We start from the raw sequence: 20,059 nt of genomic DNA, 5'->3' as shown, positions 1-20,059 counted from the left end.
AGAACTGCCCTCGAGCCTCCAGGGAATCATGTAGATCCCCCTGCAGCCCGGCTTGTCCCAGCCCAGGGTGCAAGAGCCTGAGTTTGCAGCATGACAAAGCAGGCCCAGCTATGGCTTGATTCAGCAGTACCAGAGCAGGCCACACACATACTGCTCTCCAGCTTTGCAGCCCACCCCCCTAAGGAGAATAGCATAACTCACACCACAGGAGAATCAGCCAGCCTCCACAGCTGGATGGGAAGCACCAAGCAGTCAGTCCCCAACTGTCTCTAGTTAGCACTGCATACTCTGCTAAATATTCCTATTGCCGGAGTGCAAAGTCAGGGGCCCCTGGAGGGCACATGCTCGCTGCCAGCAGCAGAAAGTAGGGTTACCATACGTCCGGTTTTTCCCGGATACGTACGGCTTTTTGGTAATCAAACCCCCGTCCGGGGGGAATTGCCAAAAAGCCAAACATGTCCGGGAAAAATACCGCTGGCCGGGCACTTCCCCTCCTGCGGCTGCTATGCTCCTCCCCTGACTCTTCGGCTCTGTTTAAAGCCGAGCTGCCCAAGTGCTACCGGCTTCGGGCAGCCCCCATGCCTCCGGACCCTGGGCCGCCAGCCGGGCACTTCCCCTCCCAGGCTCCGGGGGCGCAGGGTCCAGAGGCACAGGGGCTGCCCGAAGCCAGTAGCGCTCGGGCAGCTTGGCTCTTAAACAGAGCCAAAGAGTCAGGGGAGGAGCACAGCCGCTGGAGCCTGGGAGGGGAAGTGCCCGGCCAGGGGCGCAGGGTCCGGAGGCATGGGGGCTGCCCGAAACCCGAGCGCTACCGGCTTCACGGTTTGCCGGGCAGCCTCCAGACCCTGCGCCCTTCCCCTCCCGGGCTTCAGCTGCGCTGGGGAAGCGCCGGCCGGGGGCGTAGGGTCTGGGGGCTGCCCGGCAAACAGCGAAGCCGGTAGCGCTGGGGCAGCCCTTTTCGCGTGGCTGGGAGGGAGGAGGGGGAGTTAGGGCGGGGACTTTGGGGAATGGGGGGAGTTGGGGCAGGGAAGGGGCCAGGGCCCCATGGAGTGTCCTCTTTTTTTATTTTTTAAATATGGTAACCCCAGCAGAAAGGGGCATGACCACTCCCCCATTCTTGTTAATACTGTACAACTCTACAATGTATATAGTTCTAGTGCAGACCTGGAACAAAGATCAGTGCCCCCCGGTTACAGGGCTGCTATGGTCAAGGAGTTGTTCTTGGTGTGAAAAATAAACTGGATCCAATAAAACCTCCCTAAGCTCCATTCTGGTGGCAGTGGTTTGGAGCCTGTTTAGGCCTTGCCAGGTTCAATTTAACTTTAGAACAAAAAGGGAACGGGGGCAGACCCTCGCTTACCTAAATCATTCCCACAAGCTGCCTACGCGTCACACCATTTCCTGGCCACAGGACTTGCCGTCTTGCTCTAAGCACCTGTTACGAGCAGAGCAGGTGGGGTAGGAACAGCAGGAGGAGTCACAATGCAGTCAGAGCAAAGGAGAAGGAAAAGACGACACGTAATGGCTGAGCGGTAGGACAGGGCAAAGTGCCCCTCAAGGGACTTGCTGTGGAGTCGGCCCTCTGGATTTTCAGAATCTTCCAGGCCAGAGCTCCTTTGGCTGCTGCCATGAGCTGTGAAGGGAAGCAGGCTGGGCCCCTCCAGCAAACCCCAATTCACATACACTAGCCAGCGCCCTTCCCCTGTATCCCTGGGTTTGTCTGTCTGGGGTGCATGCTGAGTGAGTGAGCTGCTCCTGTCTCATGGGGGTGATGTCACTGATCTCCCCGGGCGGGCCAGGACCCGAGTCCCACAGCAGGAACATTGAGAAGAGTCAGTGGAAACACTTCCTGCTGCAGGGGCTGAGGGCAGAACAGCCACCTACGAGAGGAAAGACACAAACCACATGGTCAGGCTCGAAGACAGAAACTGTTGGCTCTGGTTATTCCTCTTTGCCGTCCTTTATTGCCCATTTCCAGGAAGGTGCAGCTTGGAGCACAGCCTCATCCCTCCACCTTCCCCATGTTCCGTTAGGCAGAGTCAGCAGCAGCAGGTTAGTCAAAATACAGCACAGAGCCAGCCAGGTCTCGTCGGTCAGAGCTCTGCAGTGTACACTCAGATCTGCCATCACCTCACCCTGGCACGAAGCCAGTCCCCCTTTCTAACAGCCGGCTGGCTGTCTTCATGGCGAGAGGCAGGGACACGTTAGTGTCTCGGTGAAACCGTGGGCTGGCAACCTCCGCTGATGGCGTCAGCACAAACTGAGCCACGCTGGGCATTTTCAACAGGTTCATCAGCTCAGCGGCCCGGGTCAGGATCTCCTCATTGTCTTCCTCGCTGTACACCGAGGCCATGGCCGGGCTCTGAACAAATGCTCTCATCTTGGACAGGAACAGGGACATCCTGCAGGAGGGAAGGACACAGCTCTGAGCCAGCAGGAGCTTCAAGAGAACAGCTTTAGATTCATAAAGCTCCTGCCTCAAAAGCACCACTCTTACATCACTCCCTAGATAGAACCTACAGGTGAAAGCACCCTGCAGCCGGAACCACATCCCCTCTGTCACCAACACCTGCTGGGTAAAGCTTGGCTGGGAACAGCTGAGGGCTTCCTCAACAGTAACAGTGCCACCTCACTCCCTTCGGTGCCTCCTACTGGGAGTGGCTGGGATTACACACTGCCTACCGTACACTAGTCTCGCTAACCACTACCTAGACACATGCACAAGATGTGCTGTAATTTGGGCTCCCCCGATCACACTTTTCTATTGCTTTCACAGTTTGCCTTGTTTCAGTTCCTGGGTTTTTCATGAAGCCAACAGGAATACAGCAACAAACATTTGCTTGGTAACCTGGCTGAACTCCACACCATGACCTGCTGCCCTGTTTCACACCTAGGGATCAAATCTTGGCTGCGTGATGCCAGTTTGGTCAGCGTCGTCATGAGAACCGTGATGACACGTGGCGAATACTTGGGGATGCTGGCCGAGGGCCGGAGTTGCGTGATTTCAAACAGCATGGCCTCCAGGGCTTCGAAGAACTTGTTGATCTGCTCCACGGTGCACCTTTTGTCGTATGAGACAGACATGTACTCTCCAATAGCCCAGACCTGCAGCAAGACAGGCAGAGAGGTATATAGACACCATGGAGAACAGTCTAAGGACGTGACAGATGAGATTAGCTTGCACCAGAGGTAGAGAGGACAAGCAGGAAGTTCGTGAAGAGAGTCCCCCAGTAGCCTGCAGAGGGGGTATAGGTATCAGAGGCAGGCAGGCTGGCTCCTTACCACGTAGGTGAAGATATCCTCTTTGTTCCGGATGTTGCTGACAGTTCCTGAAAACTCCAGAAGCTCCTTGGACAGTTCCACTACCAGGGAGGGGTGCAGCTTACACAGAAGCACCAGCTGGGAGCTCAGCACCCTGCCAGGAAGAAGGGAGAGGGCGATAGCTCGGGAATACAGACACTACCTCCAGACCACTGGTCACCCACAGATCTGAAAGTGCTCGACAGAGGAGGAGAGCAGCGAGATTCAGTATTTCTGTTACGGCAGCGCCCAGGGCCTCGAGCAGTATCAAGCCCTATTGCACTAGGCAGACCTCAGTTTAGTGACCTGCCCAGCAACACAGACAGAGGGACAGAGTTACACAGAATCCCTCCCTAGCACGAGTTCCATCCCCAGAGTTTGGGCTCAACCAACTGCCTGGCACCCACAGAGATCAGAGCTGGCTGCTCACCGGATTAGGTAACCCCAGTGGCCCACTAGTAAGGGAGGAACCCGCCCCCAGACAGGAGTCTGCACAGTGACGGCCAGTGAGTGCACGTGTGTGAATGGCAAACAAGTGCCTCAGTGTGCTGTGATCAGGGTGTGCATGACACCAAAGCCCTGACTGCAGTGCCCAGTGGCTCCAGTCACTGTCGTCAGGGGTGGGAGCTTCCTGCAGCTGTTTGTCCAGAGGGCTCATCCCCAAGACTCTGGTGTCCAAGTGCCTGTGACCCACATGGTTTTCAGGACCAAAGAGAGGGAGTGGTTGATTTCCCTCCAAGCGTGCCACCCGCAGGGCAGCATGTCACTGTGCCCTCCGAAGAGAGGCCATGCAGGGATCGTGCCGAGGCTGGTCCCCGGCTACCCTTGGAAAGCCAGACTGGGGCTGAGGGCTGTGTAACCCTCCTCCTGGCAATTCCATCCACTGTCTCCCCTTCTCAGAGGCGCCCATACTCGCCTATGGACATCGGCCTTAAACGCCGGGATCTCGTAGAGCTGCTCACTCCTCTCCAGCAGCACCAACACCAGCTGGTTTATCAGGGGCCCGTCTGCAAACTGGAGATGGAGAAGCATTTCCTTCAGCAACACCACAGCCCCCAGCCACTCCAGAGGGAATGCCTGGAGGAGCCTGGCAGCCTGACCCGAGTGACACAGGGTGTTGGGCAGGGGCTTTGCCCTTGTCCTGCTGCTGCCCACACTTGGAGACGTCTCGCTGGTCAGCAGCTGCTGCTGGGAGCAGCCTGGCGAGGATTTCCAACAATGCTGCGCTACTGCAGCAAAGGCCCTTTAACACGAAAGGAGCCTGCCCAGCCACAGCCTAGAGAAACACCCCCCACAATCCCAGGACTTCCCTTTACAGTTTCATACACCCCACTCTGGGAAATTCAGGGTCCTGGGTATTTTCACCCCCCATTAAGGCCCAGAGCAAAGGGACGAGGGCACCCTCCCGGAGTGAGCCAGAACCCAAGCCAGAGAGAGTTTAACCCTTTGGTTCCCAGGGATATTCTTCCCATGACAAAGGGAACATCAGAGACAGCAACACACAGGACGTGAACTCCCCAGTGAGCTGCCTGCAGGGAGCCCTACCTCTGCCACCACACCGAAGTAGAGCTGCAGTAAGACAGGGATGGTGTCTGCACACTGCACAACCCGGGGACAGCTGGCCATGGACCCCAGCAGCTGGCGAAGGGGAGCCAACCTGTTGACAACAGACCCCAATATCACCGTCAAAGCAGCTTCCCTGAAGAATCCCAGGTTCCCAGCCCCGCCCTTTTCCTCACTACGTCCTTCAGCTTTTGAACACCTGGCAAAGAGGAGAGGGAGACGTGTGCCACATTCCAGCTGTGCCTGTACCCAGGAGCCAGCCTGTGATCGTACACAGCAACCCCAGCTCTTCCTCGGCCCAGAGCCCTGACTGCCGGGCTGCTTCCGCCTCCTGGAACCCACAGACCTGAGGCAGCTGTGAGACGGGGAGTCACAGCACCCCCATGCAGCTGAACCGGACGCTGGCTGCAGCCTCGTACCGCTCAGGGGAGTCTCTGGGGGCGGTCTCAATCCGGAGGAGATACTGAAAGGTGCTTCTGTAGAGCGGGTGGCGGAAGGCCTCCAGGCAGCTGGCTGGCTTGGCAGCAGGATCCCAGGTGGCTCTCTCCGAGATGGGAGCAGAGGCAGCTCTAGTGACGGACACACACAACACAAACTGAAGTAATGGGAACACAGCAGCAAATTGGCTAGGTCGCAGTTAGAGGAATGTCAAGGCGGAGGGGCCCCAATAGCTGATCAACCCCCCAGAAAAGTTTCAGGTTTAATTCAAATAGTTCCCAACAGTGAAATGGTTCTCGGGCCTTCAGAACAAGAACAGCAACAGGGTAAAAAAAGCAGGAACCTGTGTATAAGAAATGCTGGGTAACAGACGGGAGCCCAGGCGGACTGCACCATCCCTCAGCAGCGAGGCATGATGCTACTCTCCCAGCTGTCTCAGCAGAGGACGGCGTAATGCCCAGCAAACCCAGTGCTCCGTAATGACCGAAGTCCCCTCTGCCAGCACACAGCTCCAGTGCGAATCTCCGTTCTAAGCCTCCCCAGGGCATGTGTGGGGTAGCGAGCCCCAGCTCCCTCTCTGCAGGAAGCCAGTTCCCTAGAGTTCCCTTCCATTCTCACATGACCCCCCCAGGAGAGAATCTGAACTTCATGTCTGCCCGAGAAGCTAACAAGGGCAACAGGGCAGGACATAAGTGGGCCTGGCAGAATTTTTATTTTCTAATCACTGAGATGGATAATATCAATGTTTAGTTTTAAGCGTTTATTTTTTTATTTTTATCCATTAACATTTTCACAGTTGCAGGAAATTATGGGTGGTGGTGGTGGCCAGATAATAATTATTTATTGACATGTTGGAGGCTCAAAAAGTTAAAGCGTTATAACCATCAAAACACAAAATATACACTGTAAATATCCTTAAACTCTAATCAAGGGCCATTTTTCTGACCTTGCCTATCTGTAAATTTCGATCATCATCGATGGAAATATTTTTTTCATCGGTTTGTGTCTATGATGAAATCAACGCTTACCAATAAAAATCGAATCCTTCCAAGCCTAAATGTAAGACTGGCTAACCGAGACCACCAGTTCTGGCATCCTCTCTCTGCCAGTGGCCAATACCACATGCTCCAGAGGGACGGACACCTACCAATTGCTCAGAGGTGGACATGAGGGAAGGGAGGGAAATTCCTTCCTGACCCCTAACAACAGTCAGCCTACTGCTCAGAAGCATGAGACCTGACTGTCCCTATCTTTGCACATGCAGCAGAGCTACAAACATTATTGGTCAGGTGCTTTCGCAGCCTCATATAAATCCAGCTACAGTAGCTGCTGCTCTGAACTGATGCGGTCGTGGGTGTTCTTTGGGTGTGGGGCAGCCATTTCAAGCAGTTAGTTCTGTCTCAAAGAGTGGGTCAGGACACTGCCCAATGTCAACGCCCTCCTAAAGAGTGAGGAGGGGAAGGTGATGTCACCTCAGCTGGATGTCCAGAGCAGCCACCAAACACGGCAGGTCAAGCAGCAAGTGAAAGATCTCGATGGCTGTGTCTGCACCAAGCAGAGCTGGCAGAAGGTCCATGAACTCAGAGATCAAGGCTGGGCTATTCCATGCTAGGAGCTGCAGGGAAAAACAGGCAGAGATTTTCACAAGCAGCTAGCAGTAGGGCTTCTTCTCTTCCCCCCCATAATCGGGCTGGATTCTCCCACCTCAGAGAAGGCAAAGCATATCACATCGGAAGTTACAGGGGCAAAGGGAGAGGAACAAAATGCACAGAACTGTGGAGTGCCGGGGCAGTTCAGCTCCGAGACCCCACAGCCAGAGCGAAACATTTAGAAACGGATGATCCGAGTCCCTCACAAACCAACACAGCAAATTTCACCGCATGGAGCATTTGCTTCGAAAGGCGCTCAGGCTGGCCCAGCAGAGAGCTGGATTGACCCCACAGGCTCCAAAAAGGGGGGTTGCAAGGACGACACAGGAGCTCCCAGAGGCCACCTGCACTGGGGCTGATCTCAGAACTAGCAATTTTGAATCCCTAGCCTTAATGCAGGAGAATTAACCCCTGCCCCAACCAGGCCCTGCTGCCCTGGGTGTCGTCAGACTCCAATGAGGGAATTAAAGGGTGCTGTGGACAAACTAGGAACTACTCCATCCCACAACACAATCATTCCCCTGGGATAGAGCCCATTGACACCCTTTCTGCTGCAGTTTGGTTGCCAAGCCCTTACTCCCTTGCCCACCCCCAACTACTGTATTACACACCCAGACGCCTCCGGATCAGAGATGCTACACACAGCCTTTCGTGCCCTAAATAACCATGTAAACATAGCCAGAACTAATCCCCCACCACACACATGCTTTTAAACTGCTGGTGAGTCCTTCCATGCCTCAGCCTGTCTGTCATACGTGCATGGCAATGGGCCCCAAACTGTGGGGCGTGTGGAGAAATGTTGGGGATGGCACACAGCGGAGCCTGGCCAGCCCCTACGGGGGACAGGGTGGGAGCATCACCCAGACGCAGTTCCGCTCCACCCCCTGCTCTGCCCCGGCCCCAGCTGCAGCTCCACTTCATACTCCTGGGGGAGTTCTGCGCCAAAAAATTAAAAATTCTGCACACAAATATTTTAAAATTCTGCATATCTTATTTGTTAAAATAATGCAATATAATCACGCTAGTTTCAATTATTTTGGTAATTTATTTAAACTATAATACAATGGATGGAGAATGGGAGTGAAGAAAATCCCCGAACGCCCTTTGTTTAATAGTAACGTAGCTAGTATTGACCCTTCAGTTCCAGTTATTAGTCAATAAATATATGCAGCCATATGCTCAGTGTTACATCAGAGGCAACTGAAGAGCAAGTGAGGGCTGGGGACTCAAACTCGCAATTCACATTGGCTACTGACCATCTCCAGAAAGGCCAGTAGCAAACAGTTCATGGAGCACATTTTGATAGGAAATTTTTTCAGTGCAAAAGTTTAGACGAGTTCTAATCACTAAAGCACCATAAGCATTTATAAGGTCACGCTGTCCTTTTTAATAAAACTTCTTTACACCACTCTGACAATGTAAAAGAGCCTAAACATTTTTACACCTGTTTTATAATCTTGGGGGAATTCACTAAGAACAATGGAAACAATTCACTAAGCAGGCAGGCTGCTACATGCTGCTCTGCCTGAGGGACAGAGCCTGCCCCACACTTACCTCCCCAGAACAGCCCAAAGCCCTGCCCCTCCACGCCAAGCATGCCGCAATAGTGAGCAAGAGGGACACAGGCATGACTGCCCTGCCCCAGTGGCGATTTACGTCTCTACCAGCTGCTCTGAGCGCCCAAACCAACCTGCCTACACTGCTGGGGAGGGGTGCATGACCGCTCTTACAGCTTCCCTTTGCTTCCCTGTCAGAAGTAATTTTTCTGCAGGGAAGCAAAAAAATCTGCGGGGGCCATGAATTCTGCACATACGCAGTGAGGCAGAATTCCCCCAGGAGTCACTCCACCCTAGTTCAGCTCTTGCCCCAGCTCCACTCCACCCCCTGCTCCACCCCGGCCCAGCTCTGTCCCCAGCTCAGCTCTTGCCCCAGCCGCAGCTCCACTTCTAGTCCCGGCTCCTCCCCCATCCCCAGCTCCTCGCTGAGACAACTGTGCAACTGTAGAGAGGGGGCGCAGACAGATTCCATTACTGGTAAGGGGGAGTGCGACAGGTTTAGGCATCACTGGTGTACAGCCACCTCCTTGAGCATTAGGGGTTTCCATTCCAAGGAGACACATGCATGAAGAGCAGTGCTTGAACCAGCCCCAGTCCCCGTACCTTGAAGAGGTTTGGGAAGCTCCGTCTGAAGATGCTGAGGTTCTCTGTGAAGAATTGGACGTTGTCCCTGCAGAACTGGATAAACTCAAAGGCCAGCATTGGGCTGTGGAAGAGCTGAGCAGGAATCCTGGTGAACAAGTGCTTGTAAACTGCCTCTGAATCCACCGCTGCTGTCTCACCTGGGAAGGAAGGCACACTCAGGACCTCAGCCCACCCAGCAGCCACCCTTCAAGGGCTGGAGATTTTTACAGAGTGGCTTTTGTAACATCAAGACCAAGAGCAATAGGAGAGGGCGGTAGTGCAACTTCTGGATCTCCAGCACTGGGCAGCCCAGCTGAGAGCATGTTCAAAGCCGTGCAAGCAGCAACTGCTGCTGGGGAGGCACAGAGAAAGAAAGCCGGTCCAGCATTGCTGAGACAGCGCAGCGTTAGATATACTAGCCTAAGACATGGTCAAAGCTAGAGAGTAGCAGGAAGCCAGGGAGAGGAAGAGTATTTCTGTGCCTACTGATCCAATCCTGCCTCTCAAACAGAGGCCTGAATGAGCGCACAGGTACTGCACAGATTCCCAAAGCTTATGGAGGCTGGGGGGGGGGGGGGGAAGAGGGGGGAGGCGCAACAGAAACAACATCCCAACCCCCAGCAATCCCTGTCCGAGCAGCTCTAGAGAGGACAGCACATGTGCACTGTCAGCTTACTGTGGTTCAGGAAGAACTGAGCAATGGGCAGCAGTGCCCTGGCATAAGCAAGGTCCCCACTGATTCTGCCATGCAAGATCTTCAGGCAGGAGAGCGTCCGGTACACATAGGAGGAGTCCTGCCTGCAGATAATATCCATGATAGTGACAGCCTCGATGAGACACTGCACGAGAAAGTACAGCAAGATCAGAACTGTGCAAACAAATCCTCCCCCCTGCCCCTTGTGTACTTACAGCTTTTTGCAGGTCCCCATCTGGTTTCTTCAGAGCCCCTGACAGATAAACAAATCAAACTCAGTCCCCTGGCTCACGCTGGGTATTTGTCATTGTTAAACTGGGCAATGCTGCTGGTATTGGCATGGGCTCTACTGGGAATGGCTTAATGCTATCAAGTCCATTATTAGATCAGTGGAAGCTCTCCCTTCAGCCAGCAAAACCAATGTGATGAACTGAGCCTTCTTGGACCTCCCCAAAACACAGTGCATCCTTATCGAACACACAGCAGCCCTCTCCAGGAGGTGTGGAAGAGACGGCCCAGAATTAAGGATGGTGGGGAAGAGCTGTGGACCCTAACTCAGGTAGTTCTGAGCAGTTACAGTCAAGAGAGTCCACACCCCAGTGTCAACACTTTCCAAAACCCACATCAACAGCATGAGGTAGAACACAGAATCTGGCAATAGAACCAGGTGATGTTTGAGAGCTAGCAAGCAACTTCTCCCATCCCCAGCTAATCTCTCTAGGGAGTCTCAGCTCAGATCCCTTCCTCCGCTTCCGCAGACACTAGGGAGTCATTTAGTGACTCCAAGCCAGAGCCATGGCCTAGCAGGCGGCTTGAATAGATTCTTGGGCCTCGTCTCAGACCAGTGGGGAGACCGTGCCCCCGGCCCAGCAGGAGACTGAGCAAGATGATTAAGAATGACCCTGAGGGGCTCTGACGAGAGTCCTACATATTCAGACCACAACTCACGCCGGTTGCTTTGCTCGATAAGCCGCTGGCAGTATTCAAAAGCCTTCTCTCTTAGACGCTCCTTTGGAGGAAGCAGGCGACTGGAGGTGGAGGTAGCAGAGACCATGGACATGATAGACCCATCTACCTCTGATTTGTCATCTGCAGAGAAGAGATCATCACAGATCACACACTGCATGGTACTGTTTGAGAGTTTCACCTATGAACGAGGCTTTACAAACTGCCCAGCTCACCATGGGCGAAGAGACGGTACAATGGAATACACCCCTGTATTCACACCCTACACACTGTGGTAATAATCTTTGTACAAAGCATGCCTTGTAAGGGATCGTCTGAAAACACAATTTGCTGATCAGTATTGTCCTGGTAAAATATTTGTGGCAACATTGTTTGTGAAGTTATAAGATTCCCTGTATGATGTTATCAGCACATGTTCCGAACCCCACAGCCCTGCCCAGCCAGAAGTCAGGTCTGTCCTACGCAAGGAAATGTGTGCTTGCCTTCATTTGCATTTAAACAGTAAACAGAGTCAGCAAGCAGAGAGGAAAAACAAAGGAAGTTTAAACAGAGGCATTTCTGACTTTTATGCCTCATTACTTGTAGTCACTTAAAATCTCTCTCTTTATAGTTGTTAAACTTGTTTTACCGCTTTATCTAATCCAGTGAGTTCAAATTGAAGTGTCAGGATAACTCCATTTGGGGTAACAAGTTATGTGCATATCACTCCCTTAAAGGACTAACGGACGTCACATATTTGTACTGCCCAGGAGAGGGCTGGGCAGCAGAGGATATACATTTGTGGGTAAAGATCTGGGTCCGGGGGTGTGTTGGGGTCACCCTGCAACATAACCAAAGGTGGTCAGAGCCAAGGTGTGGCTGTCTGACTGCAACACACACACTCACAGCTGGGAGTGTTTTACATGCTGGAGGCTGTTTGGGGGCAGTCCAGGCTGGAGGCTAGAGCAGCAAGGCACTGTAAAGGACACCCCGGATTGCAGGGCAGGGGTGACAGCTACTCACTGGTCTGGATTGTACCCTGATATGTCACAGAGGGGAAGTGGTATCTGATTCCAGTCCCAGGGGAACATTCTGTGGGAACATTACGACAGCACCTAAGGGGATGCTATCTCCACGCCTGCCCTTCATTTCTTTTTCCGCGAAGCCTGGAGGGATTTCTCCTGAAACCTGAGGGCCTACGTAAATGGTTCATTCTGGCATATCAGACCATGGTCATTCAGCAGGCCCACTGTGACATTTCCTTCACAACAGTCGTAGCCCTAGCATCCCCAGCTATTGAATTCAGGGACCCTCAATTCCAACCCACAACCCTCTGTTGGACCAACTCAGGCAGCAACTGGGGAGACAGTGCCAAACACACTGAACCAAATGGTGGTTTCATGGTGAAGCCACCAGATGCCCTTTCAGGACTAGATCAGGAAGCACATCCCACTCGGGATGTAATACAACACTCAACCCCAGCCTCTAGGCACACACCCAGCGCACCAAGCCAGTACCTGAATTAGGGCTGTTTGCCCCCTCGCTCCCATAGCACAGCAGCCACTTGCGCAGCATGGAAAAGGCCTGCATGTTGAGCCACTGGTCCTCTGTGTAATATTGACCAATCGAGAGCACTGTGAAGAAGTCTGTGGCAACTGCACCATCCACCTCTGTGACAGGGCCAGGCTGGGAATTAGAAGATAAACTGGGTGAAGTGGCGGGACTTCCTGAGATAAAGATGGTCGGGGAGAGGGGAAGTAGAGTTCACCAAACACATGAACTGAATCAGTGAACAGGTTTGTATGTTTACATGTATATAGAAGATGGGGCCCTCCATAACAACCAGAGGCCCAGGATGGGAAGGTGCAGGTCTTTTTCCGTGGGAGGGGCCCTCAAAGTCCTTTTATTTCCCATCTCCCTCAAAAGCCACATTTCAGCAACCTTCCGTTTCAAGATAAATGGTTCTCAACACATGTCCGTGTGGTCACCAAAATCTACAAGATGCTCTCTTCCACCTCTCCCTGGGGCTAAACCTTCTGTCTCTGTACTCCCATTAGCCTAGGAGTTTGAAATCCAAACTCTGATGCCCAAGGTGCCTGACTGCTGCACCCACTGGCTGTCCAGCTGGCTAAGAACAGCAGAACTTTTAGATCACCTTTCCTAAAAATGACCTGAGCTCAGGAGCCTTTAAGGGTGGGGAGGTGACATGACATGGTCCAGGTCCTTTGTGAGGGTTTTTTGAATTCATCACTCACCTGCCTTGCCCTGGGATTGGAGAAGAAGCCTCCAGAGGGCTGTGCAACTCCTTGCTGAACACTTGCGTATCTCAGCCAGTCCACCATCCTTTTATTGACCAGATTGGTCTGATCTACAGATGGAAAGCAATGCAGGTAAGGTTTAGACTCATCATAGCAAGAGGCCTCTGCAGCACACTAGTCACTAAAAACTGCTCCCGAACTGGTATACTTTAAACCTAGCCCAAGACTGCCAGCAGAACTCTAGTCCAGCTCTTAGCAACTCTCAGAGCAAAGAGATTCCCCCAGTCAAACTCTGTAGGTGATTTTTACACACACACACACACACACACACACACTCCGGTTCTTCTACTTTTACACAAACTCAGAGACCAGCATCTTTTATATTCCGTTCACAGCTCCGTATACGATTCCCACCCCCTGGCCCTTCCCCCACCCCTGTTCAATGCTATATTTAATTTCATCAATGTTCTGCACAATTCTTCAGCCTGAAGCCTGTGCTCACTTTCTGACACCTGGGATTTGTAATACAGATCAGCCCAATGGTACATCTATTCCCAAGTCCTGTCTCCAACAGAGCTATCAGATGGATAGTATCAGAAGGTGAGATGTAACGGACAATAATGGAATAACCTGTCTGTGGGGGATGTTTTTTCCCTAATTCAGGGAGTTGTGATTAGTCTGAGGCTGTAGCATGAAAATGCATATCCCCCATACAGTTTTATCCTATTGAATGTAGCAGAAGCCCAGGGAAGTGGTGCTGCATCCCAGGCAAAGGCAAATATTCCATTCCAGCCTCTTCCTTCCAGCCTCCCCCCGTCTCTGTCCAAGGAGCGCAAATCTCTGAGCAAATTCCTGAACCTTGTCGCAGCACAGTGCAGCATCTCCTTTTCAAAAGAGCATTTCTGCACCTTTTTCCATCGAGCCCTCCATGACTGGAGTGCTCGCCCAAAGCCTACTCATCAGGCCATCCCCTCCCCCCAAATTTCATCATCCCCACCTTTCAAATTCTCTGCCACTCCAAATACCACTTTACCAGGAAACCTATGAAAAGTGAACTGGCTGTTCTTCTGTATTCACGAAATAGAGAGACGCAAACTGGGGAGCCATGTAAACCTTTCCGCCCCCACCCCAAGCTCCTCAGGGTACATATTTCTATTGCAATCGCACTCAGAGGCCCCAGTGCTAGGCACATACATATAGCGAGGATCTCTCTGCCTAAAGAGCCCGTGTCTTTCTGTCCCGTGAGGTGCCTAGCACCCTCGAGAGCATCGAACAAAGAAGATAATGATCCTCAATGGATCAGAGTTTCACCTTCCCTGGGATATAGGTGCCATTTATAATGGCAATTTGTAAGTATCCCAAGTCATACTCTTGGGTCTAAGCCTTCAAAGACCCTTCTCTTTATCACCATGCTGCGTGATTGTGATCTGTTCATTCTCTGTGGGTCTCTAGGACCCTCTCGCATTTACCTTCAGTTAGGCTTGCTGGCGATAGACTGATGATCTTGGAGAGTAGAGGAAGAAGGTGCCGTGAACTGTGACCCTCAGGCAGTCGCCCTTCCAGGACTTTTACAACACGCTGCCCCACTGCTAACACCTCAGCCTTTTTATTTCCCTTAAAATGAAGCAAAGATTAAAACAAGATGACCATTTGCAACTGAGATTTTAATGATTTCAGCCTTACAAACGCTTAGATGAGAGCTTCTCTGCTCTGGTGCTGAGTGCATCTATTTTACCATAGTCCACAGATCTCTTCTACACGCTGAAGCCACAGTTCCCAATGGAGAAAACATCGGATGAAGCAACAAGTTTGTGGACAGTCACAATTTAAAGCTGAATTTATTTGTCAAAAGTGGCTTTAGTGGACCCCCTTCAAATACAATGCTACATTCATCCAGCATGGATGGAGAGGCAAACAACAGAGCTAACAACTCCATCTAATCCCTAGTGGTGAATTTGCCAGTATGATTTTTAAACGCAAGGCTTGTGGCTTTGAGTCAGATTGATGAAACATGTTCCAACATGCCTAGTTAGCCGGCACCTGTAAGGAGAATAAAACACTCTCTGTTTTGACAGTCTTGATGTGGTTTAAGATACATAATTAGACTGAACTGTCAGGGGACCTGGGTCATCCCTCCTCCTTTGGGATGACAGGCAGATACCAAACCTTTGGAGAGGCTGCGCTAGTGGTAGAAAATGGTTCTCTTCCTCCTCCAAAGCCATCCTGCTAGAGAAACTGAAACCCATTCGAGTATTCAGAGTCTCTGACAGTCTCCCCAGCTGGCTGCCTCATCCTCTTGATCAGAAAGATGTAAATCAACACCAACCTGTGGCATCACCTTGTCCACTAGTTATCAGATGTGTGCCCTACTCAGGAAAAAGCAAGGGATTTGGTGTTGAGCTACACAACTTTCTAGAGGTGAGGGAGATGCACTTGGGAACCCTACTCAAGGCTAGTAATGCTGTTAACATACAAATACATACACGCTCCTCCCCTCCCTGCCTCCCCCCCACACATGGACAGATGGACCCAAGAAACACATTAAAGAAGAGGCTTATGATTTCGGGATCATTACAGTAAAGGAAAATGGTACGAGGACACTCCATCCCGCCTGGGTTACAAAGCTGTGACACAAACGGAACTGAAGGAACCATGTCGTCATGCTGCTGACATGCACCTTCAGGAGCCCTGCCTGCTTTCTAGAGAGAAGCATGAATGAATGATGATCCATGGCAGATTTCCAGCTTTTAACAAGTTTACATGCCACTTAGAGGATCTGCTCTTCACCTGTTAGAAATGTCCAGTGTCTAAAATTACATCTGCCAGTCTACTCTCCCAAAAGTAGAAGAGCAAGAGGCAGAGAAGCCAGGGAAGAAAGTTGCTGCAGCTGCCTCTTTCTGAGGCAACAGTAAGGCTACAAGCTCTGGAAAGCTACATGTCTCAGGCAAAGTTCGCGGGACTCACAGAGCTGCAATGACAGGTAGGCAAATAGAACGAGTGACTCACTTCCCACCTCCACTTCATTTCCTTGCAGTTAGAGGAAGAAACTCATCTAAAGGAGACACTGACAGGCAAGAACGAAAGATAGGAGGGTCTTTTTGTAAGGGCTCTGCTGAACAGTTCCCGCTTTCATTACATCAAGTGGGACATTGCTCATTAGTGCCACTTGCTGTAATGAGTTGCCGTAGCAGCACTAAATCTGCCAAATCAAAGCGTCAGCAACATCAGAATAGAGCAAAAATGTGTTATGGTTCGGTTTCTAATTCAAGGGTAAAGACACAGATGAGAGGCCAGTTTTAGATTTTGGAATTTTTACATTTTTAACTATGCCGCTGCTTTCTGCTTTATAAATAAGTTACTTTCCCTAGTAAAGGTACATTAGAGCCTTGCACACGATCCGAACCTGACAACAAGTGAAAACAACCCTCCCCTCCCCCTTGGGTCATCTCTGACACCTCTACCTGCTCTTGGGGTTAGCAGCAGCTGCGTGCCATGTTACTGCCAGCCACCACCACCTTGCTGCGCTCTGTGCACACTGCAGAACGAGCGGGCCAAGGAGTTGCAGCCCTCTCACTTTGCAGCACACACAGCGCAGCAAGTTGGGGATGGCCAGCAGGAGCATGGCATGCAACTGCTACCGATCACCCCTCACCACCATGGGCAGGAGAGATTGGATAGTGGGCTCGGGCAGCCACCATCAAGCCAAGTCCCAAGGACGAGGCAGTGGCAGCATTTACACAGGTTGCGGGGGAAATGTACGTTCAGGTTGGTTCAATTCTGACAACGACTCAACACTCTAACGTCGGGCTGGGATCAGCTGCGCTTGGCTCAGGCTTTAAAGTTAGGCCAAGTAGACCTCTACATGTTATGAAAAACCAGCACCATAAAGAGGTTAGAAGCCAAAATAAATTCACTTTTCAATCCTTTCCTTTGCAGGCATTAGCAGCAATAGCTTGAACTCTATTACAGGAGCTTGCACTGAAAGGTTCCTTCCCGCTCCCCAGGTCACAGAGCCCACTGCTCTCATCCCCTCACGCTATGCACACGTTGATTTTAAATGGCTCATTATCAAATCTTGAATACACAGAAAACTCTACCATTTGATTCCAAACAAGGCATAATCTATTCTTCTTAATTTACTTGACGTTCCTTCTGTTCTTATTTATACACACGTAAGTACATTTTACTTCCCTTAAGTGAAGGGGTGATGAAGTCTAGACAAGATTCCTGACAGCACAGTCCATCTACCTGAGCCAAGAGGATGGAGGACACTAGACTCAAGAGCTTTGCATCCTGGATTTCATCGCAGGATAGGATCAGATCATTGCTGGGTGACATCTCTCTCAAGATGGCAGCACACAGCGCCTGAATCTGCTCAGGACACTTGGGCAGACACAGTACTTTCTGCAACAGCTCTACAAATTTGCCATCCAACCTACAAAAAAAAAAAAAAAAAACAAATAAAATAAAACAAAACAAACAAAAACCAGTCATTCAGGTATCACTGAAAGAAAACAAGAGGATAAGAACGTTTACTTATATTCCTATTTGACAGTCTTGATATAGTGTCTTCTTTGAGGCTGGCCCTAAGTAATCTCATATTACTCAACCTCTTCAGTTTGAGCATCTCTGAATTTCACTCCTTTAATAAGGCCTGATCCAATTCGTAACCAAGTCAGAGGGAATTTTTTCCACTTACTTTAAATGGAGCTGGACGGGATCTCTAGTTTGCAAGGAGCAAGAGAGTGGACTGGATTTCAACATCTGCAACTAACACAGCGTTTTCAGTAAAGGGAATTTTTTGCAGTCACCCAGCCTTCATTTCTGATCTGTCAAGAACAGAATGCTTTGCATCTCCTGTGTACTGGAGAAGCACAAGCTTCAATTTCAACATTTTATATTCTAATAGAAACACAGCTGCTGGGATTAGCACACTGAAGAGGATGCTAAAAAAATATTTTCTGTTACAGAAACAGAAGACAAAAAAACCACAACCAAACACGCACAGAAATTCCATCTTCACAAGATTTACTTTTCATGGTTAAGGTGCAGAAATACAGATGTTATATAATAACAGGCAGTAATAGATTTAAAAGAGCATAGCACTCACCCCTGGGTACAATGACATATTGGTAGATACATTAAAATACAAAAAAGCTATTAACTATTTTTGGTCCCTGCAAATGCAATCCACAAAGGAAGTAGGGCAGATCTGTAGTAGTACTGATCTATAGAATGCTGAAACACATTCTTGAAAATACCCTGTTACAGTGACTGCCTAATAGGGCTTAACATGTCCTCTCACTCACTTCCGGCCATATTTTGTGGCTGAAACAATAAGGAAAAGTCTCTGCAAACAGTCAATGGTATCATTTCCCAGGTCATGATTCTGGAGAAGGCTTGTGATTCGGGAACTAAACTTTCTCAGTTCTTCATCCTGGATCTCCCTAGTGAAGAAGAGCAACAGAGGAATTAGGAAGCCCTAAACCAGGAAAATTCCCTGGTCTAAAACATACAGAAACAAAAACACATAAGTCCACATTCTACTGCTCTGTTAACCCCAAAGCCAAAATACTGGTATCAAACCTATTTCTGTGATTCGAACTATCTGAAATGTTTGTTCCTTTAAAACCATTTCCCCTTTATTTTTGTGCTATGCGGTTTTTATTTGCTTTTCAAGTTTAAGAAGTCAATTTCTAAGCCTCTTCTCAAATGGCAAGTGTCTTTAAAGAAAGGAAATAAATAGCTACTACCACTTCAAAGCTATGGCTGCTAAACTGGCAATTTAAGTGGGAAAAAGCTTTAATATCTCCTCAAAAGAAGCCATTCATCCCTTCATTTGCCAGAATGGAAACAAAGCCAAAGCTAGGAAGACCCAAGGGATGTCTGCAACTCTCCTCTGAACACATCATCCTGCTGGTATCTCAGCAGTCCTCTGAAAGCACACTATTTTAGTCGCATCCTTGGGAGCAAGGTTTCAGGAGGGCTTCTGAGAAGGCTGAATCTGGAATTGTTTCCAGTGACACTGCAGCTGCACCCACTCCCACTGCCTATTGTCAGCAATGGGAAGCCTCTCAGCGGAGACCAGTTCCTGTCTGAAGCGTCCCCTTCTAGCGGCGATAGATTGGGCAAGTCACTTCACACCCCTGCCTCAGCCTCCCAGGCTGGGCAGTGGGGAGAACAACACTCCCCTTCCCCCTGGGTTTGCAGATGTCAGTGTCGGAGGAGCCCTCAGTGTGGGAGCACAAAGCGCTGGGAACACTCACAGCCTCGGGAACTATGTTGCTCAATTCACCAGCCGAGACACAACTCCCCTCCCCTGCCCGCCCACAGCGATCACTGCCCTGAGCAGAACCAGGGACAGGCAACCCCCCACACGCGGGGCACGGAACCCAGGCGTCCGGCGGCCCCTCTCCCCACGCGGGGCACGGAACCCAGGCGTCCGGCTGCCCCTCTCCCCACGCGGGGCACGGAACCCAGGCGTCCGGCTGCCCCTCTCCCCACGCGGGGCACGGAACCCAGGCGTCCGGCGGCCCCCCTCCCCACGCGGGGCACGGAACCCAGGCGTCCGGCGGCCCCTCTCCCCACGCGGGGCACGGAACCCAGGCGTCCGGCGGCCCTGAGCCTCTTCCCCAGCGACCCCCACCACACACGGGGCCGCGTCGCTAGCGGAGTGAGGTCTGGTTAAGCCGGCTCCCCCCGTACCTGGCCTGCCGCAGGAAGTTTTCCGCCCCCGGCGTGAACATCCCGCCGCTGTTAGTCTAGGATAATAGGGCTTTAGGGCAGCGGAGGAAGGAGCCACATTGTTTCCGCTCCCGCCCCGGCCACTTCCGGCAGGCGGGTCCGTGCCAGATGGGGGCTCGTGGGGAACGCGGCTGCCCCCGCACGAACAGTTCCGGGAGCAGTAGCCGCTCTGCCATCCTCCCCTCCCCCGGGCTCGGATGGATCGCAGCGCAACATAACAGTATCCTTCCGCCGCGCCGGGGGCAGGAGAGGTAAGAGAAATAGTCCCCCCATTCTTAGGGGAGGAGGGGA

At 51.3% G+C, this 20,059-nt stretch overlaps 1 protein-coding gene across 3 annotated transcripts; it reads right to left on the bottom strand.

The window, feature by feature from the left end:
* Positions 1-1,941: 1,941 nt before the first annotated feature.
* Positions 1,942-20,059, bottom strand: AP5Z1 (adaptor related protein complex 5 subunit zeta 1). Of its 3 annotated transcripts, XM_024102317.3 has the most exons (18): positions 19,730-19,787; positions 18,334-18,471; positions 17,724-17,853; positions 17,273-17,459; positions 14,494-14,638; positions 13,022-13,134; positions 12,284-12,452; positions 10,770-10,910; positions 10,037-10,074; positions 9,804-9,966; positions 9,107-9,285; positions 6,771-6,913; positions 5,280-5,429; positions 4,843-4,954; positions 4,214-4,311; positions 3,280-3,412; positions 2,888-3,102; positions 1,942-2,399 (listed from the first exon to the last, which is right to left on the bottom strand). In XM_024102317.3, exons 3-18 carry the CDS (start codon positions 17,786-17,788, stop codon positions 2,129-2,131), a joined length of 2,322 nt encoding a protein of 773 aa, XP_023958085.2. In that variant the 5' UTR covers positions 17,789-17,853; positions 18,334-18,471; positions 19,730-19,787; the 3' UTR covers positions 1,942-2,128. The 3 variants fall into 3 exon arrangements, with proteins under 3 accessions (XP_023958085.2, XP_042709059.2, XP_005289141.2); XM_042853125.2 differs by lacking the exon at positions 17,724-17,853 and having other exon boundaries at positions 18,135-18,471; positions 19,730-20,059; XM_005289084.5 differs by lacking the exon at positions 17,724-17,853 and having other exon boundaries at positions 19,730-20,055.

This window comes from Chrysemys picta, chromosome 10, assembly GCF_011386835.1.
Source record: "Chrysemys picta bellii isolate R12L10 chromosome 10, ASM1138683v2, whole genome shotgun sequence".
Taxonomy (NCBI): Eukaryota; Metazoa; Chordata; order Testudines; family Emydidae; genus Chrysemys; species Chrysemys picta.
This window is presented reverse-complemented; position numbering and strand designations above follow the sequence as displayed.